General features: G+C 47.4%; 1 protein-coding gene, 1 long non-coding RNA gene and 1 pseudogene across 2 annotated transcripts; 1 reads left to right on the plus strand and 2 right to left on the minus strand.

The window, feature by feature from the left end:
• Positions 1–1,328: 1,328 nt before the first annotated feature.
• Positions 1,329–14,185, minus strand: ESYT1 (extended synaptotagmin 1). The gene is made up of 31 exons (XM_011375695.1): positions 13,682–14,185; positions 11,984–12,025; positions 11,660–11,794; positions 11,467–11,540; positions 11,272–11,344; positions 11,021–11,110; positions 10,812–10,867; positions 10,272–10,395; positions 10,007–10,183; positions 9,799–9,881; positions 9,471–9,519; positions 9,250–9,336; positions 9,057–9,149; positions 8,754–8,825; positions 8,504–8,590; positions 7,670–7,819; positions 7,182–7,337; positions 6,888–7,064; positions 6,637–6,719; positions 6,461–6,509; positions 6,262–6,351; positions 6,031–6,126; positions 5,647–5,718; positions 5,469–5,555; positions 3,513–3,653; positions 3,259–3,413; positions 3,054–3,152; positions 2,839–2,970; positions 2,655–2,760; positions 2,396–2,445; positions 1,329–2,194 (listed from the first exon to the last, which is right to left on the minus strand). The coding sequence occupies exons 1-31, from the start codon at positions 14,069–14,071 to the stop codon at positions 2,155–2,157; spliced, it is 3,315 nt and encodes a 1,104-aa protein (XP_011373997.1). The 5' UTR covers positions 14,072–14,185; the 3' UTR covers positions 1,329–2,154.
• Positions 14,186–14,188: 3 nt separating this feature from the next.
• Positions 14,189–16,503, plus strand: LOC111729702. Its single transcript, XR_002776341.1, has 2 exons — positions 14,189–14,278; positions 15,862–16,503. It is a non-coding gene; the product is annotated as an uncharacterized LOC111729702 (long non-coding RNA).
• Positions 16,504–17,211: 708 nt separating this feature from the next.
• Positions 17,212–17,327, minus strand: LOC111729721 (annotated as a pseudogene).
• Positions 17,328–17,811: the final 484 nt, after the last annotated feature.

The following is a 17,811-nucleotide window of genomic DNA, read 5'->3' on the forward strand; positions in this document are numbered from 1 at the left end:
CAGCTGTTTGAGAAATAACAGAAGTATATTTAATTCTTGTAATTAATGACCCTTAGTTTCATCTTTGTGTGTGTGTGTGTGTATGCAACAATGTATTGAATTGTATTTAATATGTAGATCAATACTTTCTCCCTTATGTATCCTGAACTGAAAAGGTTGGGAAAGAGTAGGGACCCTTCTGGAATGGGAGAAGTTGTGCCATGTCCTCTGGTTTTCTGGAAATGTTGATTAGTTGAAGTGATGAACTCATTCAGGAGAGTGTTTCTTAAAATCACACATTGCAAGATCCCTGGTTGTATTAGCTGAGCCAACTAGAACATGCCTTGGGCTACATGCCAAGTACTAAATAATAAAACAAGAGTCCTTAGAAATGTTTCTCTGTCCTGTGTTTTGGGGGGTTTTCCAACTAATTTCCAGGTTGGGGGGAGGGCAACTGCTCATGGCCAAAGCTTGGGATCCTCTTAAATTGATAGCAAGTAGAGATGATAGAAGTACCAATGAATACAAAGGAGTGATTGGCGGGGGGCCGGGGGCCGGGGGGGCAGGTTGGAAATAGGAGCCAAGTTAGTAGATGGCATGGAGTTTAAATTTAGTTTTTCCTAATAAGGTGAATTTTGACAATAATTTGTGGAGCTGAGTTTAGTTTTTTCCCCCGAGCCTTTCTTCTCCTCCCTGTAGACAGCATCCTAAGGTTTATACTCTTCTAGAGAACAGGATAGAGTCCCGCTGAAGCAGCTACAAAATCTCCAAGTTCCTATTCCAGATCATTTTCAGTCATTCACTCTTTCCCTATCTCACTCTCCTTTCGTGTGGTTGGTAGAACAGATGGAGCACAGCTCCTCTAGTTTGCATTCCTGGAAGGGTCCAGAAAGGAGCAGAGTTCAAGGTGAGCAGATCTGAATGGGTACAAAAAAACTTATTTAGCAGCCCATGGGGTGGGCCTGAAGCCTTTTTGGTTATGTCTAAACATACCACGGAGATACTCTGTGAGCCTGTACTGAGGTGCAGAGCTTCCAGGTTTACTGGGTTTGGGAATCTTTTCCTTGGAAAGCTCAAGAGGTGATAATGGTCAGCAGACAAGTTGAGTGGGTTACTGACTTCATCACCATGACTGGGAATGAATCTCACCAGAAACTCTGCAGCAGCTACTTCACTCAGGTCCCTGGACCATCCTCAGTGGAACCAACATTCTTGGTGGCTGCAACCACAGTAGGTTCTGACCACTAAGTAAACCAACATGACTTGTGAATTGAATAAAGGCTTTTGACATGCAATAAATATCTGATGGGTAAGCTGTATTCCCTGTCTTTGAGGAAAAGAGCCACAACTGGTTTGAGTATAATGTTTAATGTAAGTTACAGTGGATTGGCAGAGTTGGTACAAAACGAAGAGGTTCAGTTCTAGTCAGTGAGTTAACAGCCTAGGCACCTGGACGAAAGATTGCCCCCACTGGCCTGAGTCTTCCAAGGCCCTCTTCACAGCACCAGCTAGAGGCCCCAAGACTGATATCTGCTACTTGAAGGCTTGGATAGAATCCAAGTGTTCCCATTTTCCAGAGTGAATCGGGAGACTGGCTGTCCCCAGTCATCATAACAAATATAATTTTCAAGACAGGCTTGAAGAAACTGAGGACAGAACTGGATACCAGGGCCTGGGCTGCTATACATTCGCTACATGCAATGGTCTGAGAGGCTCAGAGCTTGAGTGGTTAGCCTATCCACTTTCCCATCCATGTGCTTACCGTCCCTGACTGTTTATGGTAGGAAAGGAAATGACCATCTGATTATGAAAAAAGATCTTTCCAAAAGTATATTTGGCATAAGCTAATGCCACTGCTAGTGCTGCCAGTGGCCAGGCACAGAGAAGGCCCTGAGGAGTTAGGAGGAAAGGAGAATGTGCAGGCAGAGCAAGAAAGAGCCAGCTCAGGTCCCCGCCCCAGGAACCCAGGAGGATAAAGGTCGTGCAGTAAAGAAAGGGTGACATAGGGTCCTCCTCTTTGGTCAGGCAAAGGCCCTAGCATGGGCCTGGGAGGTGAGAGAGCTGAGGGGCAAAGGCTCTGCCTTTAGGTCCCAGCTTTTGGCTCATCACATTGAGGCGATGATACAGCATGAGGCGAGGCAAGGAGACAACAGTCAGATTGATAATCCTCAGCTCCTAGGAGCTGCCTTTGTCCTTGTCATCTATAAGGTCATACCTATGGGAACAAGCAGAGAACACTCAGGTAGGAATTGACTCTTGTGTCTTCTTATAAATAAGACACATTCCAAGGGCTTTTATACTTCAAAGAATCAATAGTTCCCAGCTCAGTTTGCAATCTTTTTTCTCTTCCTATGATTGGGGTTTCTCCTACTTAATATCCAGGCCCATGCCCGGCTTGTCCAGCCCAGATACTTACCACTGGGCTGCACCTTGGGAAAGGTCTATCTCAGTGAGGTCCAACTGCACCTGTGTTGGAGGATGGTTAAGGCAAGATATTATTTTGATATCTCCACAGACCACATCCCATCATCACACATTCCTGGTCCCAAACCAGTGCAGAGGTGATTGGGTCATTTACAAAGTCATGCCACCTGGGATGCTTCCTCAGGGACTACAGCCTTGATACCAGAAGCTTCTAACTCTTACCTTTGCCCTGCCCATCCTCACCCTCTTACCTTCCCCAGCAGCTCACGCTCTCTTGACATGAAGGAGGAACTAGACTTCACAGAGATATCTAGCTTTCGCCTGAGGGCCTCATCCAGGGGCAGTTCCCACTCAAACCTGGGGAAGGACCGGGTGTTAGAGGCAGGCGTCCTTCCCAAGCCTACCATCTCTCCACCTGAATGCCCACTGACTGACCGTTCATTGAATTCAGGATTTAGAGTCTTCTTCTTCTGTGAGGTCTTCCTCTTGGTGCCTCGGTTCTTGTCTGGCAGTAGCAATAGTGACACATAGGGGTCAGGAAGATCCCGTCCATTCTGTCGAAGGGCCCTGCAACAAGAGGATGTAGGTGATAAGGCAACCCAAGGGGAGCGATGGAGAGAACCTGGAGGATCGGATGGATAGGGTCTCACCGGCAACTGTGAATGATGCTGACCAACTTTCGCTCTTCACTGTAGTACCAAATAGTTAGTTTTACCTGGCCCAGAGGCCCAGCTGGAGCCTCAAGGGGACTGTGGAGAGATAGAGATAGGTCTAGGAGAAGGTAATACATAGGGAACCTGTAGCTCATCCTTTTTATTTCTGACTGCATCCCATCTTTCCGTCTCAGCCCTTTACCTGTCACCATGTGTTAGGCGCTGCCGGAGCTCTGGGGCTGAGGAGGTGGTGTGAGGGAGCCCCACCCAAAGCTCTAGTTCTTCACTCAGAGATGAGGAGCTGTAGCTATGGCTGTGGCTATGAGCTTCCACTCCTGAGTGCTGGGACACCAAGATCTAGGACAAGAAAACTGTAAGCTCTGCTCCCTTGCTCTGAAGACATGGCCCTCTGTTCCTGTCTGCCCTCCCTCCTACCCACCATCTCCTGGCACTCACCCCCAGCTGTGCTCTCAGTAGCACCTGCCCTTGACCATTGTTGAGTGTAAACCAGCGGTCCAAGCAGAGCTGGTCAGCCACGAGGAGCTCGGAGAGGGACAGGGAGAGTGAGCCCAATGTGCCAGTCCCCTCACCCCGAACCTGTGGAATAACAGGACTGTGATCATGAGATAAAGGATTTAATCCTGGTGTTCCTGGACTCTTGGTGGTTTTGGTGAGAGGGCCCCCCTTTGTGAAGGGCAGGGAAGCCCTGGTAACAGTTGCCGGTCCCGCTGCTCCCCTTCCTTTCTTAACCAGAGCACACCATACTATTTTTACTTCCTAAGCTTTAGGAATTATACCAGTAATATCTGCATAGAGAGGAGAAACGAATGGTATTAAAATTAAAGTAAATGTTTTTTGCCCATCCTACCCTCACTTCCATACTCCAAATGTAACAACCTTTAAACTCTGTTTCCTTTGTTCTAACAATTCTAGTATGCCTATATCTCTATTTCAAAATTTACCAATGTTAGTATCCATTGATTCCTTGCTATGCAGGATGAGGAACTGAGCTCAGTTACATCTCTACCTCTGCTAGTGTTGTTAATAGTTACATTATTTTAAATCCTATTGGTTTCTAGTCATGTAATTCTCTACTTATTGGTCTGTCGACTTTAGAAGGTATTCGTTGCTCCTCCATAAGAAGAGAAAGTCTGCATTCCTATATTACCTTCCATCTCTCCTCTTCCTACCTCTCATACCTTTTCACTTTTTATTCATCCTTCAAGCCATTGAAATCTAGTTTCTACTCTGTTTATGCCACTGAAGTTGCTGCAATAATCAGTGACCTCCTAGTCAATGTCAACAAATAGTTTTCAATCATCTAATTTTACCTCTCAGCAATATTTGGCTACTTCCGGTCTTTTGAAATACTTTTCTTTTGGCATCTATAACCCACTTTCCTGGTGGGTATCCCACTGTCCTGGCTACTTCAGGCCCTTAAAGGGCTCTTCTTCCTCCATTTGCCCTTTCATTGTTACAGTGCCTAGCATGGCCATGCTTTGTCTTCTTTTCACTCTACATATGCCCTAATAGATCTCATTCACACTCACGACTACAGTTGCTGCCTGTTTCTTGCTCATGATGCTCAAAGAAAAGGGAAAGGGAGGAACACGATAATGGGCCATATATCTACCTTCTAGATGGCTATCTCCCTTGGTTGTCCCTCAGAGATTTCAAATTCAAAAATTCCTGTTTCGTGCATTGCCTATGTTGGCAATGGCACTTCTATCTGTCTAGCCACCCCATGCTAAAAACCCAGGAGTTAGCATCTAGGCTTTTCCTTGTTCCTCCTCCCAATCTATGTCAAAATAACCACCAGATACCATCCGGCCTTTGTCATTTTTTGCTTCAGTTACTTTAATAGTCTCTTAACTGATCTACCTGCCTCCAGTGTTGTCCATTCTTTGCCCTGCTCTCAGCATGATCTTCCTAAAGTGTAAATCTGGATATGTCACTTCTCATTCTTTCAAATGTTTCCTAATGCCTTAAGGATAAAATCCAAATTCTTAGCATAATATTCAACAGCTCCTGTGATCTTGTTCCTGCCTGCCTCTCTAATCTATAATTTGCCTTTTTTCTCCTCCATTCTTTTCTCAGCCTGAAGAGTTTTCTTCTTCTTCTTTTCTTGGCCAGAGCCTATTTACCCGTGAGCTCAGACGTCATTTAAGGACATTTTTCTTAATACCTCCACCTTTTCCCTTATTCTGAGTTAGAACCTCTCTTTTTTCCCCATAGTGCCCTTTATCCCAGCAGTTATCAGTCTGGAGGTTTTCTGGTTATATTTCCCCCCCAATGAGTGTGAGCTCCATAAAGATGAGAACTAGATATTTTTATATATAAATACCCTTTGCCTGGTTCAGTGCCTGGCCCATGATGGGAATCTGCAAAATGTTTGTAGAACGACTATAGTACCTGTAACTCCAGACTCTCAGTGTTTGGTTTCCTGATGAGAAAGGAGGCACTCTCGTCCCAGATGGGCGCTGAAGTTTGGGAAACAGTCTGGTGGAGATGAGAGGTGATGATCAGTGGTTGATGTTCTCTTCTCTACTCTTATCCCTCCCGTTCTTAGCCCTGCAGCATTTCCTCATACCTTAGTTTTATGAGAAGTATCTCCCACAGTGATAATAGCATAAGGGCTGGGAGGCTTGGTACCTTTTCGGAGCTAGAAAAAGAATATTATGTTAAATATTGAATATTTAGTATTTAATGTAAATATTAAAATTGTCTTAAATTTGGACCAAATTAGGCATATCCCCGCCTCTTTTCACAAATTATATCCACGGCCAGCAGCCATGTCCTCATTATCACTTAACAGCCACTTCCCTCCTTGGACAGACAATTCTTCCCACCCTAGCACCTCCCTGGGAAAGAGAAGAATTTGGAATTTATGAATCCAAATATATCAGGAGCATCCAAACCTGAGGGAGGTAGAAGAAGGGCCAGGGAGCTATGGGGTGTAGGGAGCAGATCTCACCGGCAGGTCCTCAGCCCGCTCCAGATAGACGGATAGTAGGGCCGCAGCCAGTTCTGCACTCTTCTGAGTCTGGATCAAACTGTTTACCTGCAGCACCTGGAGAAGGACACACAGGTGTTTGAGGAGTAGTGACTAATATCCTGGGGCCTGACATATGCCTTGAAAGCTGATAGAGAAGTGTTCATCTTGACCCATTTGGGGTCCCTTCCTTCCTCCTGTAGCTTTCCTCACCTCCTCTAGCTCAGCAGCAGTCGGACGGGGGGTCAGACGCTCCAGACGCAAGTGTAGGCGGCCAGATGGGACATCCTCCAGGGTCAGCCACTGTGGTAGCAGGCAGGGTTAAGACTTGGGGTTGTGGGGACAGAGGAACTATGAGAATGAAACTTGGGTCAAGATCGGGAAGGATTGTTCATTTTATTTCCATGCTCACCTCATCAAGGAAGCCACTGTTTAGGACTGCAGTGAGACTCACTTTACACCTGTAGAGGAGAAAGATTAAGACAAGAGGTCGATGGTCAGAGCCAAGTTTCTGTCTCCCTGAGGCCACACTTCTAAGGCCTACAGAGGCCCAGCCTGTTTCCCCCACTGGACTCCCACTCTCTTCACCTGCCCAGAAAGTCATCCTTGTCCAGGTCTTTGTCAAACACCTCAGCCTCTAACTCTTGGCCTGGAATTGATGTGACGATGACCTAGTGTAAGAAAATAGTGCAGATATTGGGGAGTTTCTCCTTTTCTTTTCCAAATGACTGGAAACCCCCATCCAATTAAATGAACCCCAGAGCTTTTTTGGACCACTTTCAGAGCTAAGGGGAAGAATGGGGCAGAACTGGGAGGAGTCCTAGCCACTCAATTCTGACCTCAAAAACTTCGTTCCAGCGGGGATTGAGATCTTCCCGAACGACATGGCTCCGGAAGCTTCGCCCTGCCAGCTTTAGTTTGACATAGGGGTCCGACTTGCCCTTCACCAGTCCCCCCAAGAAACGGTCTTTGGCAATCAGGTCCTGGGCCTCTAATACATGGATCCGAAGCACATTCTGCAAGAGAGGCAGGTAGGGGCACCAGATGGCATCAAAGAGAGAGAAAGCTGTCAGAACCCTTTGCACACTTAGGGTGGGCAAACAGACGCCAGTCCTTTCCAGATATACACTCACCTCAGTTCCAAAGACACTGTCAGGAGTAGTGTGACTGGGTCGAGGTGGGGCATCCACACTGCTGCCTGTCTGGGGACTCTCATTGTCTAGGTCCCAAGCATCAGAAGTACCAGGCACAGCAGGGAAGCGCACTTCTGACGAATCCAAGAACAAGATCTGGGAAGGAGAATGTGATTGTCAACTCAAAGAAGTGCAGCTAGCCACCAGCAGGCAGGTATGTGGGAGTTGAGGGGGGCAGAGCAAGGGCTTTGATGGGGAAACCAGGTCCCTGCCTTGGCTGGGCTCATCTCTGCAGGGTTCCCTCCACATTCATCTTACTTGTATACCATTTCTTTCCCCAGTTAGATCTACAAACGTTTTTTGTGTGCTTGCTAGGTACTTCACATATACTAGCTCATTTAATCTTAGAGGAGTCCCCTTCCTTACTCTTAATACCAAAGAATCTACAAGGCCCTTCCACACCCTTAGCACCTTCTCCATCTCCATACCCTCATAACCAGTTTCATGTAGAGCCTGGAGTTTGGGCCAGAGCTGCTGAGCTGGAACCACTGGTCCAGGGTGAGTTCAGGGGCAGTCAGCAGGCGAGCCAGAGGCAGGGTCAGTGCCCCTAAAGTCAGGGCCCTAGAGTCATCCTTCACCTATAGGCACAAGAAGAGGAGATGTGGTAAACAGATTAGGGAGAAAGGAGGCATCCTGGAGAAATTATAACATGGCTCTAGCTTCATTCTCTCTGTGCCAATCACAGACCTTTTGCTCCACTCTGGGCCATCTTTTTACAGTCCTTTGCCCACCTCATGGTCCCTTCGCCTGTGCTCATTCTGTTCCCATTACCATCCTACTTCTCTCACAAAATCTCTAGTTACTCCAAACTCCATACCTTTCTCTGGCCATCCTTAGCACTATACTTATAGGTATTTTACTCATGCCAATTAATATTTAATTGTTCTTGGATGGTTTTGTATATGTGTATCTTGTCTATGAAACTAGCTAGTAAGCTTCATGAAAGCAGATACTGTTTCATGCTTTTTCTATGACCTTTAAAATGCTAGGTGCTTAATAGGTACTCAATATCTTCTTTTTAAAAAAATAATTTTATTAAGGCATAATTTACATACCATAGTCACTCATTTTAAGTGTATTATTCTCAATTATAAAACAATGATTCTAGATAGGTGAGGAACAGCAGAGAGAGTAGAGGAAGTAGAGTCTGGGTAGATGGGTTGAAAATAGAGATCGATGGAGAACATGGAGAGAGGAAATGGTACCCATTGGGGAAGATAGAATAGGGTGTTTAGGAGGGGGCAAATAAGTGATCGTCTCACCTGTACATCGAGCTCTTGGCTTTGAGGGTCTTGCAGGAAGAACCGGAAGGCCTCCTCCCACACTGGACAATTGTTGCTATAGACGGCCTGGAGATGTACAGGATTAAGGGTACATGCCACAGTACCACTCCTGTTTCTCCAGAAAGCGCTTTATTGGCTTTCCAAAAGGGAGACTTCATCTCAAGAACAGTCTTCCTTTCCCCCAGCCTCCCACACATGACATTTCCCACAGTGACATCCTGGCCCTTACCTTGCTCTCCCGGGTCACATCCTGAATTGACAGTTGTACCATTGGGTTGGGTTCCTTGTTCCCCTTCTTTAGCTGTAGGATGTAGAATTCAGAAGTCACTATTATGGGTGTTTTTGTTTTTGTTTCAGTGAAGGAAGGTGGGCTCTCATCAGAATCTTTTCCCCGAGGTGGCTCTGATCCCCTTGTTGGAACCCTTGTGTTAGATGTTGCTGCTTCTGGAGCAAAGCAGGCAGGGGCAAGAGAGGTTGTGTGAATGCTGCACCCAAGGCTCCCTGTTCACCCACCCTCAGAAGCCACACTCACAGGAAGATCCTGGGCCCGGTCCAAATAGACAACTAAGATAGCAGCTGATGGGGGCTCTGGTCGAGAGGAGACTCCTCGATTCCACTGTAGAACCTGAAGGGATGGCAATGGTCAGATCTTGGTCCCTGCAGTCCCCTATACTTCCAGATACCTATTTCCCCCCTGCCAGCTTCCTGCTTCCCATGTTGGTTACCTGGTCTAGTTTTTCTGCATCTGGCAATAGTGACAGCCATTCTAGCTTTAAGTGCACTTGGCCTTGCCCACCTTGTAGAGGGAACCACTGAAGAAAAAGTAGAAAAGAATGAAGTGTAGTAGAGATCAGACAGCAACCTAACCTCTTTCCTGCCAATGTAGCAACTTATTGTCTGCTAAATGAACAGGACCACCCCCCACCTTCCTCTTCTCTCAACTTACATCATCTAGTACTCCAGCCTGCAATACCTTCCCTACATCCATCTTCATTCTGGAAGTTGAGAGGGAATAATTAGTAGCATATCATTGGTCCTCCCTTCACCACCCAGAAATAACTGGCAGATCTCAGACTCCCTTCTCCTTATATTCAGGAGGTATTTATGTGTGCGTGCATGCATGTGTGCGTGTGCATGCGCGCATGACTTCGTGCATGGTGGAGAAGTGAGAAAGGAAAATGATACACAATTCCCAGGCCTAGAAAAGGATTATAATTACCTTCCTGCCCTTGGTAGCACTGGGGTTTTAGAATCCTAACACAGTAGAGTCTCACCTGCCAAGAAAGTCGTCTTTATCTGGATCCTTGTCAAACACTTCCACCTCAATCTCCTGACCTGGGACTTCATGTACTATCACCTGAAGAGCACAGAAGAATAAAGCTCTCATGAACTGCAAGTATGAGGATCATCTAATCAGCATCTTCTCTCACAACCTCCCGAGGCCTCCCCATTTCACACAGCCCCACTCCTCAGCTCTCCCACCTCATAAGTCTCTCCCCACTGAGGGTTGAGTTCCTCGTTGATGACACGACTGCAGAATGTCTGAGTGCCTACTCGCACAAGTGCGTAGGGGTCTGACTTGCCCTCAATCAGGCCCTTCACATATTTGTCCTTGGAGCTTAGCCCTCGAGCAGCTAGCAGGTGAATCCTAATAATGCCCTGAGGGTAGGAATCAGATAGTGAGAAATTAAGGGCCCTGCACAGGGTTTCCGAAAGAAAGATCTATTTAATGGGAGAGAGGCCATACCCTGGGAAGAGGGGAACGCAGCTGGGCCACATCATGAAGATCAGGCACAAGGGGCACCAATAATCGGTTGGGCAACACAAGGAAGGCAGCGATGGAGTCCATGATCATAGTGTCAGAGAGTGAGCTGAATGGAGGAGTAGAAAAGAAGGTGAGGGTGGCCCCAACTTGCAATATCCCCTGACTCCAACTATGTTTTCCACAACCAAGAAACTAAAGCTGGAAGGAAGTCCTTGAAAATCCTTTTATGCTACTCTTCTACCCTAATTCTCACCTACTGCTCTGTCCCTTCACTGCCATCCCAGCTCTTCTCTTTTTGCTCCTGCTGAGCAGTCTGCAGCCCTCTTCATTCTCCATCAAAATGCCCACTCCAACCCAGAGAAGAAAAATCACAGCACGGTATTTTTCAGGGATATTTGTGTTATCTCCCCAACTGGGGTCAAGCCTCCTGGAAGGCACCACTGCATTTTTTACTACTTTGTAACCCTTAAACCCCCAAGCCAATCTGGAACACTCAGCAGGTGCTCAGTAAATCCTTGATACCTGAGTCCTGGGATATCCAGCAGGTTGGTCATCCCTGTCCAGTTGATATCTAGGGTCTGGAAGGAAAGAGCAGGGGAATTGGGACAGAGCATATGGTAGTACGGTCACATCCATCGAATAGTACCCAGAATTCAGCCTTCTTATCAATTCCCTCCCCCATTCCCCATAGCTGGGCACCCTCACTCAATCCCCTCAACATTTTGTCTTACCGGGCGTCGAATAAAGAACATCGACACAGCCCCCACGATAGGAAGATCTCCAACGAGTGGCTCAAGAATCACCCGCAAGACACCATGTAGCTGGGACAAGAAGAGAAGATCCAAAGCCTTTCCTCAGAAAAGGCCTTCTTTTTCTCCCCAGACTTTGCCATCCTTGGTTTTTGCAACCTCCCACTTGCCCATATCTGAGGAAATTTAGGGCAAAGTCTCCTTTTATGGGGCCCTCCTGACATCTGCCCCACCTGCATGCCCTTGACTCCTGCTTTGCAGAAATATTTCTTCACTTCCACATCAATCTGTACATCACCTACATAGCTGGTGAGGAACAGAACAAAGAGAGTTAGTACTAGGCTGAACTGGGGGTAGGGGGAGTGAAGTAGTCTGAGTGGCCAAGATCTTGTTGAGGGCAAAGTGGGAAGAGTGGTGAGTGGTGTTACCTGATGTTCAAGTCCAGCAGGATCTGTTCTTTGTTCTGACCAGGGTGAACTTTGACTCCTAGGATGCGCAATGGCTGGAAAGAGATGAATTCTTGAGAAGGAAGGGAAAGCGAGGAGTACTTCAGCCCCCAGGGTCACCCACCTTCCCTGTCCCATCTCCTCCTCTCTCTTACTTTCCCTTTTAGACACATACCTTTTCACCTAGTTCCACTCGTGTAAATGTAAATGTTTGCAGATGGGGGTTAGATCCTCGAACAGCAGGGGCCACAGTTTCAGCCAAAAGTTTCTCCATATACTGGCCCAGGAAGGGCCAGACCTGGGCCACAATCTGGGAGGAAAGAGAGCAGGTCATAGGAGAGCCCAATCCTCCCTCTAAAGTCAAGTCCTTCAGAATCCTCCCACAGAAAGCACTGGGGACTAGGCTGGGGCCAAGATTTGAAGTGTGTGGCAAGAGTCTGGAGAGAGGAGCAAACCCCATTCTCCTACCCATGAAAAATAAAATCAAGACAACCCTCACCTTATTTAGCCACTCAGCCTTTTCCACATCTGGGAAGCTGACCTGGGGGTGAGGAGACAGAGATAGTGATGAGCACACCCTCCTGCCTGTGGTTTCCTATGAAGATGCTGGGGTGGGGGTTGGGATACCCACAGAGAAAAGAAAACCTAAGTGTGACAGGGCTTCCTCACAACCAGGGATTGGGGGGAGGGGCCGCGATGTCCTGAGGTTTCATTCCTCCACAAGGTTTGGGGGCACTGAGGTCTCTCTGACAAGGAGAGCTGACAGGGTGTAGGCCACATTAAGTTGCTTTGTTGGATAGCTTAGGGATGTGAAATGACAGCTGCTGGGGCAGAGAGGAGGCGGGAGGAAAAGGACACATTCTTTCTGGAGGGGGAGGTCCTGCCAAGTCAGAGTTTAAGGAGGAAATTCTGGGATTGGAGAAAGCTTGGTTCCCTTTTGGAGCCTTTACCCCTCTCCTCTGACTGGGGCTTCTATACCAGGAAGGTGAAGAGGGAAGCAGCTCCTTAAGTCAGGAATGGACCAAAAGAATTATTTAGGCCCTGGCCTGTGTTTTTTCTTTCTACTTGTGTGACTCCTTTTACGGGAAAGAAGGACACTTGTGCTTTGTACTGGGGGAAGAGAAAGGTTAGTTGCTTCTGAAGGATTAGTTTCCATGTTGAGGAGTAAGAAGAACAAAGATAGTTGCTGCCTGGGCTACAATTCCCTTGAGACTATTTCTACCCTTTTCCCCTCTCCATTCTTAGGCCTAGGTAGCATAGCTGTGTCTGCCTAGTGTCCACTTTGGTTCTTCTCCGCTGCCATTGTCCCCCTAGACAGGCACCTCTGCTGGGAGGAGCAGGTAGGGAGGAGCAGGAAGGGACTGGGTAACGGGCTGTATCTCTGCAAGGCCTGAGAGAAGGCATCCGGCCCCCCACCTAAGGAAAGGAGTGTAGAGATAAGAATCTCGGCCTCAACCAAGTAAGCGCAGCCCACAGTCCGGAAAAGGGTGGGGCCGGCCAGAGGAGGTAGAGTGTGGGCAGCGGGCACTGCAGCAGTCGCGCTCCCTCCCCCCGCTTCAACTGCTCCCCCCACCCCTACACACACACCGCCCCAGCACCTCCGCCCTTCATCCAGCAGCCGCCTGTCTGCACTGCGGCCCGGATGCCTAAGGCTGGAAGGCGGCGAGGGCCGGAAGGTCTGGCCAGGTGCTGGAGCTGGGCTGTGCTGTGCTCCCGAGGCTGGGTCCCAGCATGTCCCCAGAGATAAGAGCGGGAAAAGGGAGAAGAATCTTATGGCCTTGAATAGGGGCGGGGGAGTCTTGAGGAGGACAGGAGAGACAAGGGAACCCTCTGAGCAGCTGCAGAAACGCGGATGCCCAGGAGCAGCAAAGGCGAGAGTGGCATCAAAAGCAAAAAAGAGCTTGGCTAGCAGGAGGGAGAGCCACGGCAGAATTAGTACTGCTTTAGAGGAAGAGGAAGAAGCCCTTATTCTGTGGAAGGATCTGCGTGTGCGGAAAGGCAGGGAGCGGGGAAGGGGATGATGGATAGATGGTCGGTCCCAAGAGACAAGAGGCTAGTGGGGCGAGAGGGGAAAGTCTGGGCGGGGCCCATTGTACTAAAGTAGGGAGCTGACAATTTTAGGGACAAGGATGGAGAGCCCTAGAACTGAGGATAGAAGGGGGCTATGCTGCACTGAGGATTGAGGGTGGTCGCTCACCCAGGCAGGTAGCTCTCGCTGGCTCATATAAAGTGTTTTCGCTGTGAGGCGCTCCTCGTCATCCAGCAGCTGCCGCGCTACTCGAAGGCTCCGTTCTTTCTTGTCGCGGACCCGGCGCCAGCCCAGGTAGAGGGCGAGGCCGAAGAGCACGAAACCCACACTGAGTCCTATTGCTCCGGCCAAGTACACCGGCACCAGCACCAACAACCGCCGTCCGAACGAAGTCAGCACCGCCAGGGCCTCACCCGCAGCGCCTGGACCGGCAGGTTGGTTCCCAGAACTCAGGTCCGGCTTTGTGTGAGCAGTGGGAGGCTGGCCAGGGGGGCTGGAAGGAGCAGAGGGCTGGTCGACAGAATTGGGGCTGGAGTCGTCTCCAGGGGAAGGCTCCATGGTGCCACGTCTCGGAAGACCGGTCTAGCCCAGAGACCCGCTTCGAGGTTGCCTAGTATTAAGAGTGGCTACCACCCAGCAAACCGTAAACCCCAAAATGGGGAGGGGACTTCAAGCCACACCCTTTCTTTCTGAAGGTTCGGATTGGTCGGCGCCGCAGAAACCAAGGTGGAGTCAAAAGGCCGAAATCCCGCCCACCTCCCGCGGGTAAGGGAAAGGCTCCGGGGAGGCAGGACCTCCCTGATTGGACCAGAGTGCCAAAATGGGCGGTCTGTGATGGGGTGGGGGAGGAGAAAAGAGGCTAAGGAGCGGCATTGGATTGGCCAGAAAGAGAAGGCGATGTGGTTACCATTTAAAGAGGAGAGGCGGGACGAGGACCTCCCCACGTGGGACTGGCGCGCCTGTGGTATGACGACACTCAGAGCCGCACCTCCAATAACTGGGTTTTAGAAGGAGCTAGAGATGTGAAGTTGGGTTGTGGAAGGTCAGGATCCCCTTTCACTCCATTCGGTTTGGCAGGATTTGGTCTGAGATTCCAACATGTGCATTTGTCAGCTTTCCCTAGTTTTCATATTTTAAGCACATTCCTTCCATTTTTTCCCTGGCTGTCCTTACAAAAGGAAAGGAAATTACCCTATTTGGAATGAAAGTGTTCTGTAACCGACCCTGCCTATCCTGTCCCCAGTCCTCTTCCCTGTCTGCAGTGTAATGACAGATGCTAGAGAAAATTAGAGAATCTGAGAAAAGAGTTTAGGGGGTGGGGGAGCTAAATGAATAGGAAGTGAGGCTTTCTTTTGAGAAATCTCCAAGAGTTAGTACATTATATCATAGAGGGCAGATTAAAACTAAATCAGCTCCAAAGAGTGGGTGAGAGAGGCTCAGCTGCAGCAGAAATGATTAAATTTTCCAAGAATTTTGTGCCCCCAATGACTGCAAGGACACTACAATGAGAAACCAAGAGTAACAAGACGATTCCATTTCTCATTTGCCAGAGCTAGAAGGTTTGGGATACAGTCAGATGTAGAATTAATGCAGTTATACATTGTATTGTACAAGTTTAGAGAGGGAAAAGTGCAGGGTACATTGATGATGACCATTTACTTGTTAACTGAACTTAGAGGTGGAGTGTTCTCCAGGGACTTAGAACTACTAGACTAACTGGAAGCCCAGGAGGAGTTGGTCATGATTACCTTTTCTTTTTTTAGATTTTTAACATATATATTAAGATGATTACCTCTTAGTGAAGTATTTGAGGGGCTTGCGTTATTGTTTGATGCAGCAGGGGAACTAGAGTTGATCAATGGGGAGAGACTGTATCTACAGCTGATAATTTTATCTGGCTCTGCGAGGCAAAGATTTCATCAGGCTGTGTTTCATCAAAGCTGCTTAAAATCTATCCCTGCCCAGCCTTCCTCCCTTAAACTTAAATTTTCTTACTTCCTTTTCTCTACTTTCCTGAGGCTAACAATATTTAGACTGCTTCATTCAGTTTGCAGAATGGTATAAGGAACAATTTTCTATCTGCCTCCTATGTCCTCCATAGTCGCAGAGGTGAGCAGGTAGAAAAGGAGCTCAAGGAGTTTGGAGGAAGTATGAGCAATCTTGCTCGCCAACTGATGAAGCAGAACTATAGCAAAAAAACAGATGAGACTCCTTGGAGGGAAACCTCTCTGTAAACTGAAATTTGCCAAGCACTGGATTAGGGGGAAGCGGTCCCTTTCGCTGGGAGATAGAGAGGGTGACGTATGGTGGTCCCTTTCCAAACTTCTCCCCTTTCTCACTCCATCTAGATCACCACACCCTCTGAAGATGGTATATGGAGCACAAAAAGCTCATCCTCAGGAAGGTCTCTTCCCAGCCGGGGCTCAGGAGCCACACAATCAGCAGCTGCAATGCACCAGAACTAGTAAACAGGATGGGTCCCAGCTCACTAACAGTTTTGCTGCCTGCTGCCACCTGGTGGTGATAAGCAGTAAATGGGTGAGAGGAAAAAGGATGGCTATTTGTTAGAAGTGTCTGAGAGTACCAACACTTCCTGGATTTGCAACCTGCATTTGTATGTAAACTACAATGGCCTCCTAGGGGAGGCAGAGGGTTGGGTGTGGTAATCTGGCCCCAGCCCACTCTCCAAGATAGAATGGGCTAGATTGGAGATTTCATCTGTATTATTCCTAGCAAGTTACAGCAAAGTAGTGGTCCCATTGTTGGCTGGCTCTATCATTAGAACCTTCTTATGCCAAGTCTGGAGTCAGACTGCCTGAATAGATTCCTGGCTCTATTCCTTACTAGTTGTGGAACTCTGAGCTGATTACTCTTTAAGGTGCTTTCTCCTCTACAAACAGGTATGATAATACCCATTGTGTCAATGAGATATTGCATGTAAAGTGCATAGCACAAAGTACCTTGTTCAATAAATGTTAGCTATTATTCTAGAACTCTGTTTATTTCCTATACAGCAAGACAAGACCTTTTCTCCATTAGGCAGCCCTTCAGCTATTCAAAGACATCTATGGGGTTTTCCCCTCAGTCTTGTCAATTTCTTTCAGCTACCCCACTGGTTTGTCAATGACTCTCTTTAAAAATTACATTTAGAAGGACACACAATACTTTAGAAGTGGCTCCACTCAGACAGACATGGAAGAACTGCTATATTTACAATGCATGACTCTGGTTCTGTTACCCTTATGGAGCTCCTAGAAAGGTGCCTAGAACATAGCAGGCTCTCAATATTTATAAATTGACAAAAAGACTAAGGTTTTAATTTGTTGTAGCCATCGGAGGTCCCATGTTCTTATGTGAATTATTGCTAATGTAGATCTCTGCATTTGTTCCTCAGACAGGCTCAAGCAAATTTTTAGGGGAATGGTCAATCCAAATTGATCCGTTTTGACCCCTTGGTTTAAATTAGTCAATCCAAGTTACAGACACTTTCAGTATTAGTGTTACTGTTGATAACAGCTGTTTATATTTTTATAGAAGTTTTTTTTTAATAAAACATAGGCCTTGGGTATATCATTAGAGATTTCTCTAATATGAATGCACTAATCAACGTTTACTAGGCATAAATGTTCAGTTTGGATTCCACCAAACGATCTCTATTAACTGACCCATAATTATTATTTTTTAAAGTTATTTATTTATGCCTACAGCACCTGGTCTTCCGAGGTGGTCTCCCATCCAAGTACTAACCAGGCCCAACCCTGCTTAGCTTCTGAGATCAGACATCAGGCTTGTTCAGGGTGGCATGGCCATAGATCATGGACCATGGCTCCACTGCGGTGTGAACCCAGGACCTGCTGCGTGTAAAGCAGACACGCTAACCGCTACACTATGGAACCACGTCCCCATAATTCTTTTATCTGTAATGACTTGGATGAAAAAGAAGAAAGCAGCTCCTGACATCTGAGAACTGGTCTGACAGAGCTAGGCTTTGGAGTTGTTAGGGGCTGACCTAGGCTTACAGGTAGGAAATGGTGCTCTCCTTTTGGCCACGATCTTATAAAACACCAACATAGGACAAGGGTACTTAGTGACTGTGATGAAGTGAGGTAAAAAACAAGACCACTTCACAATTTTGTTTAAGTACAAAACAAGGTCAGTTGCAAATCACAAAATAGCAACATCCCCCTTGCCCAGCTAGTGACTGACTGGTGCTTCATTGCCAATTACAGCTTCACTTCGCTCTAGTCTACCCTTTTTCTACTTAAGATAAAGATACCCAATCATAGAATTATCCCTGC

The sequence above is a fragment of the Pteropus vampyrus genome, unplaced genomic scaffold (genome assembly GCF_000151845.1).
Source record: "Pteropus vampyrus isolate Shadow unplaced genomic scaffold, Pvam_2.0 Scaffold276, whole genome shotgun sequence".
Taxonomy (NCBI): Eukaryota; Metazoa; Chordata; class Mammalia; order Chiroptera; family Pteropodidae; genus Pteropus; species Pteropus vampyrus.

Excerpts from the sequence above, each read along its gene's own strand:
- ESYT1 (XM_011375695.1), bottom strand. The coding sequence starts at position 14,071 with ATGGAGCCTTCCCCTGGAGACGACTCCAGCCCCAATTCTGTCGACCAG. Across the intron at positions 11,795-11,983 it reads AGGCTGAGTGGCTAAATAAG|ATTGTGGCCCAGGTCTGGCC; the intron begins GTGAGGGTTGTC and ends CTTTCCTCCCAG. Across the intron at positions 3,654-5,468 it reads CTGAGAGTCTGGAGTTACAG|GTTCGGGGTGAGGGGACTGG; the intron begins GTACTATAGTCG and ends GTTATTCCACAG.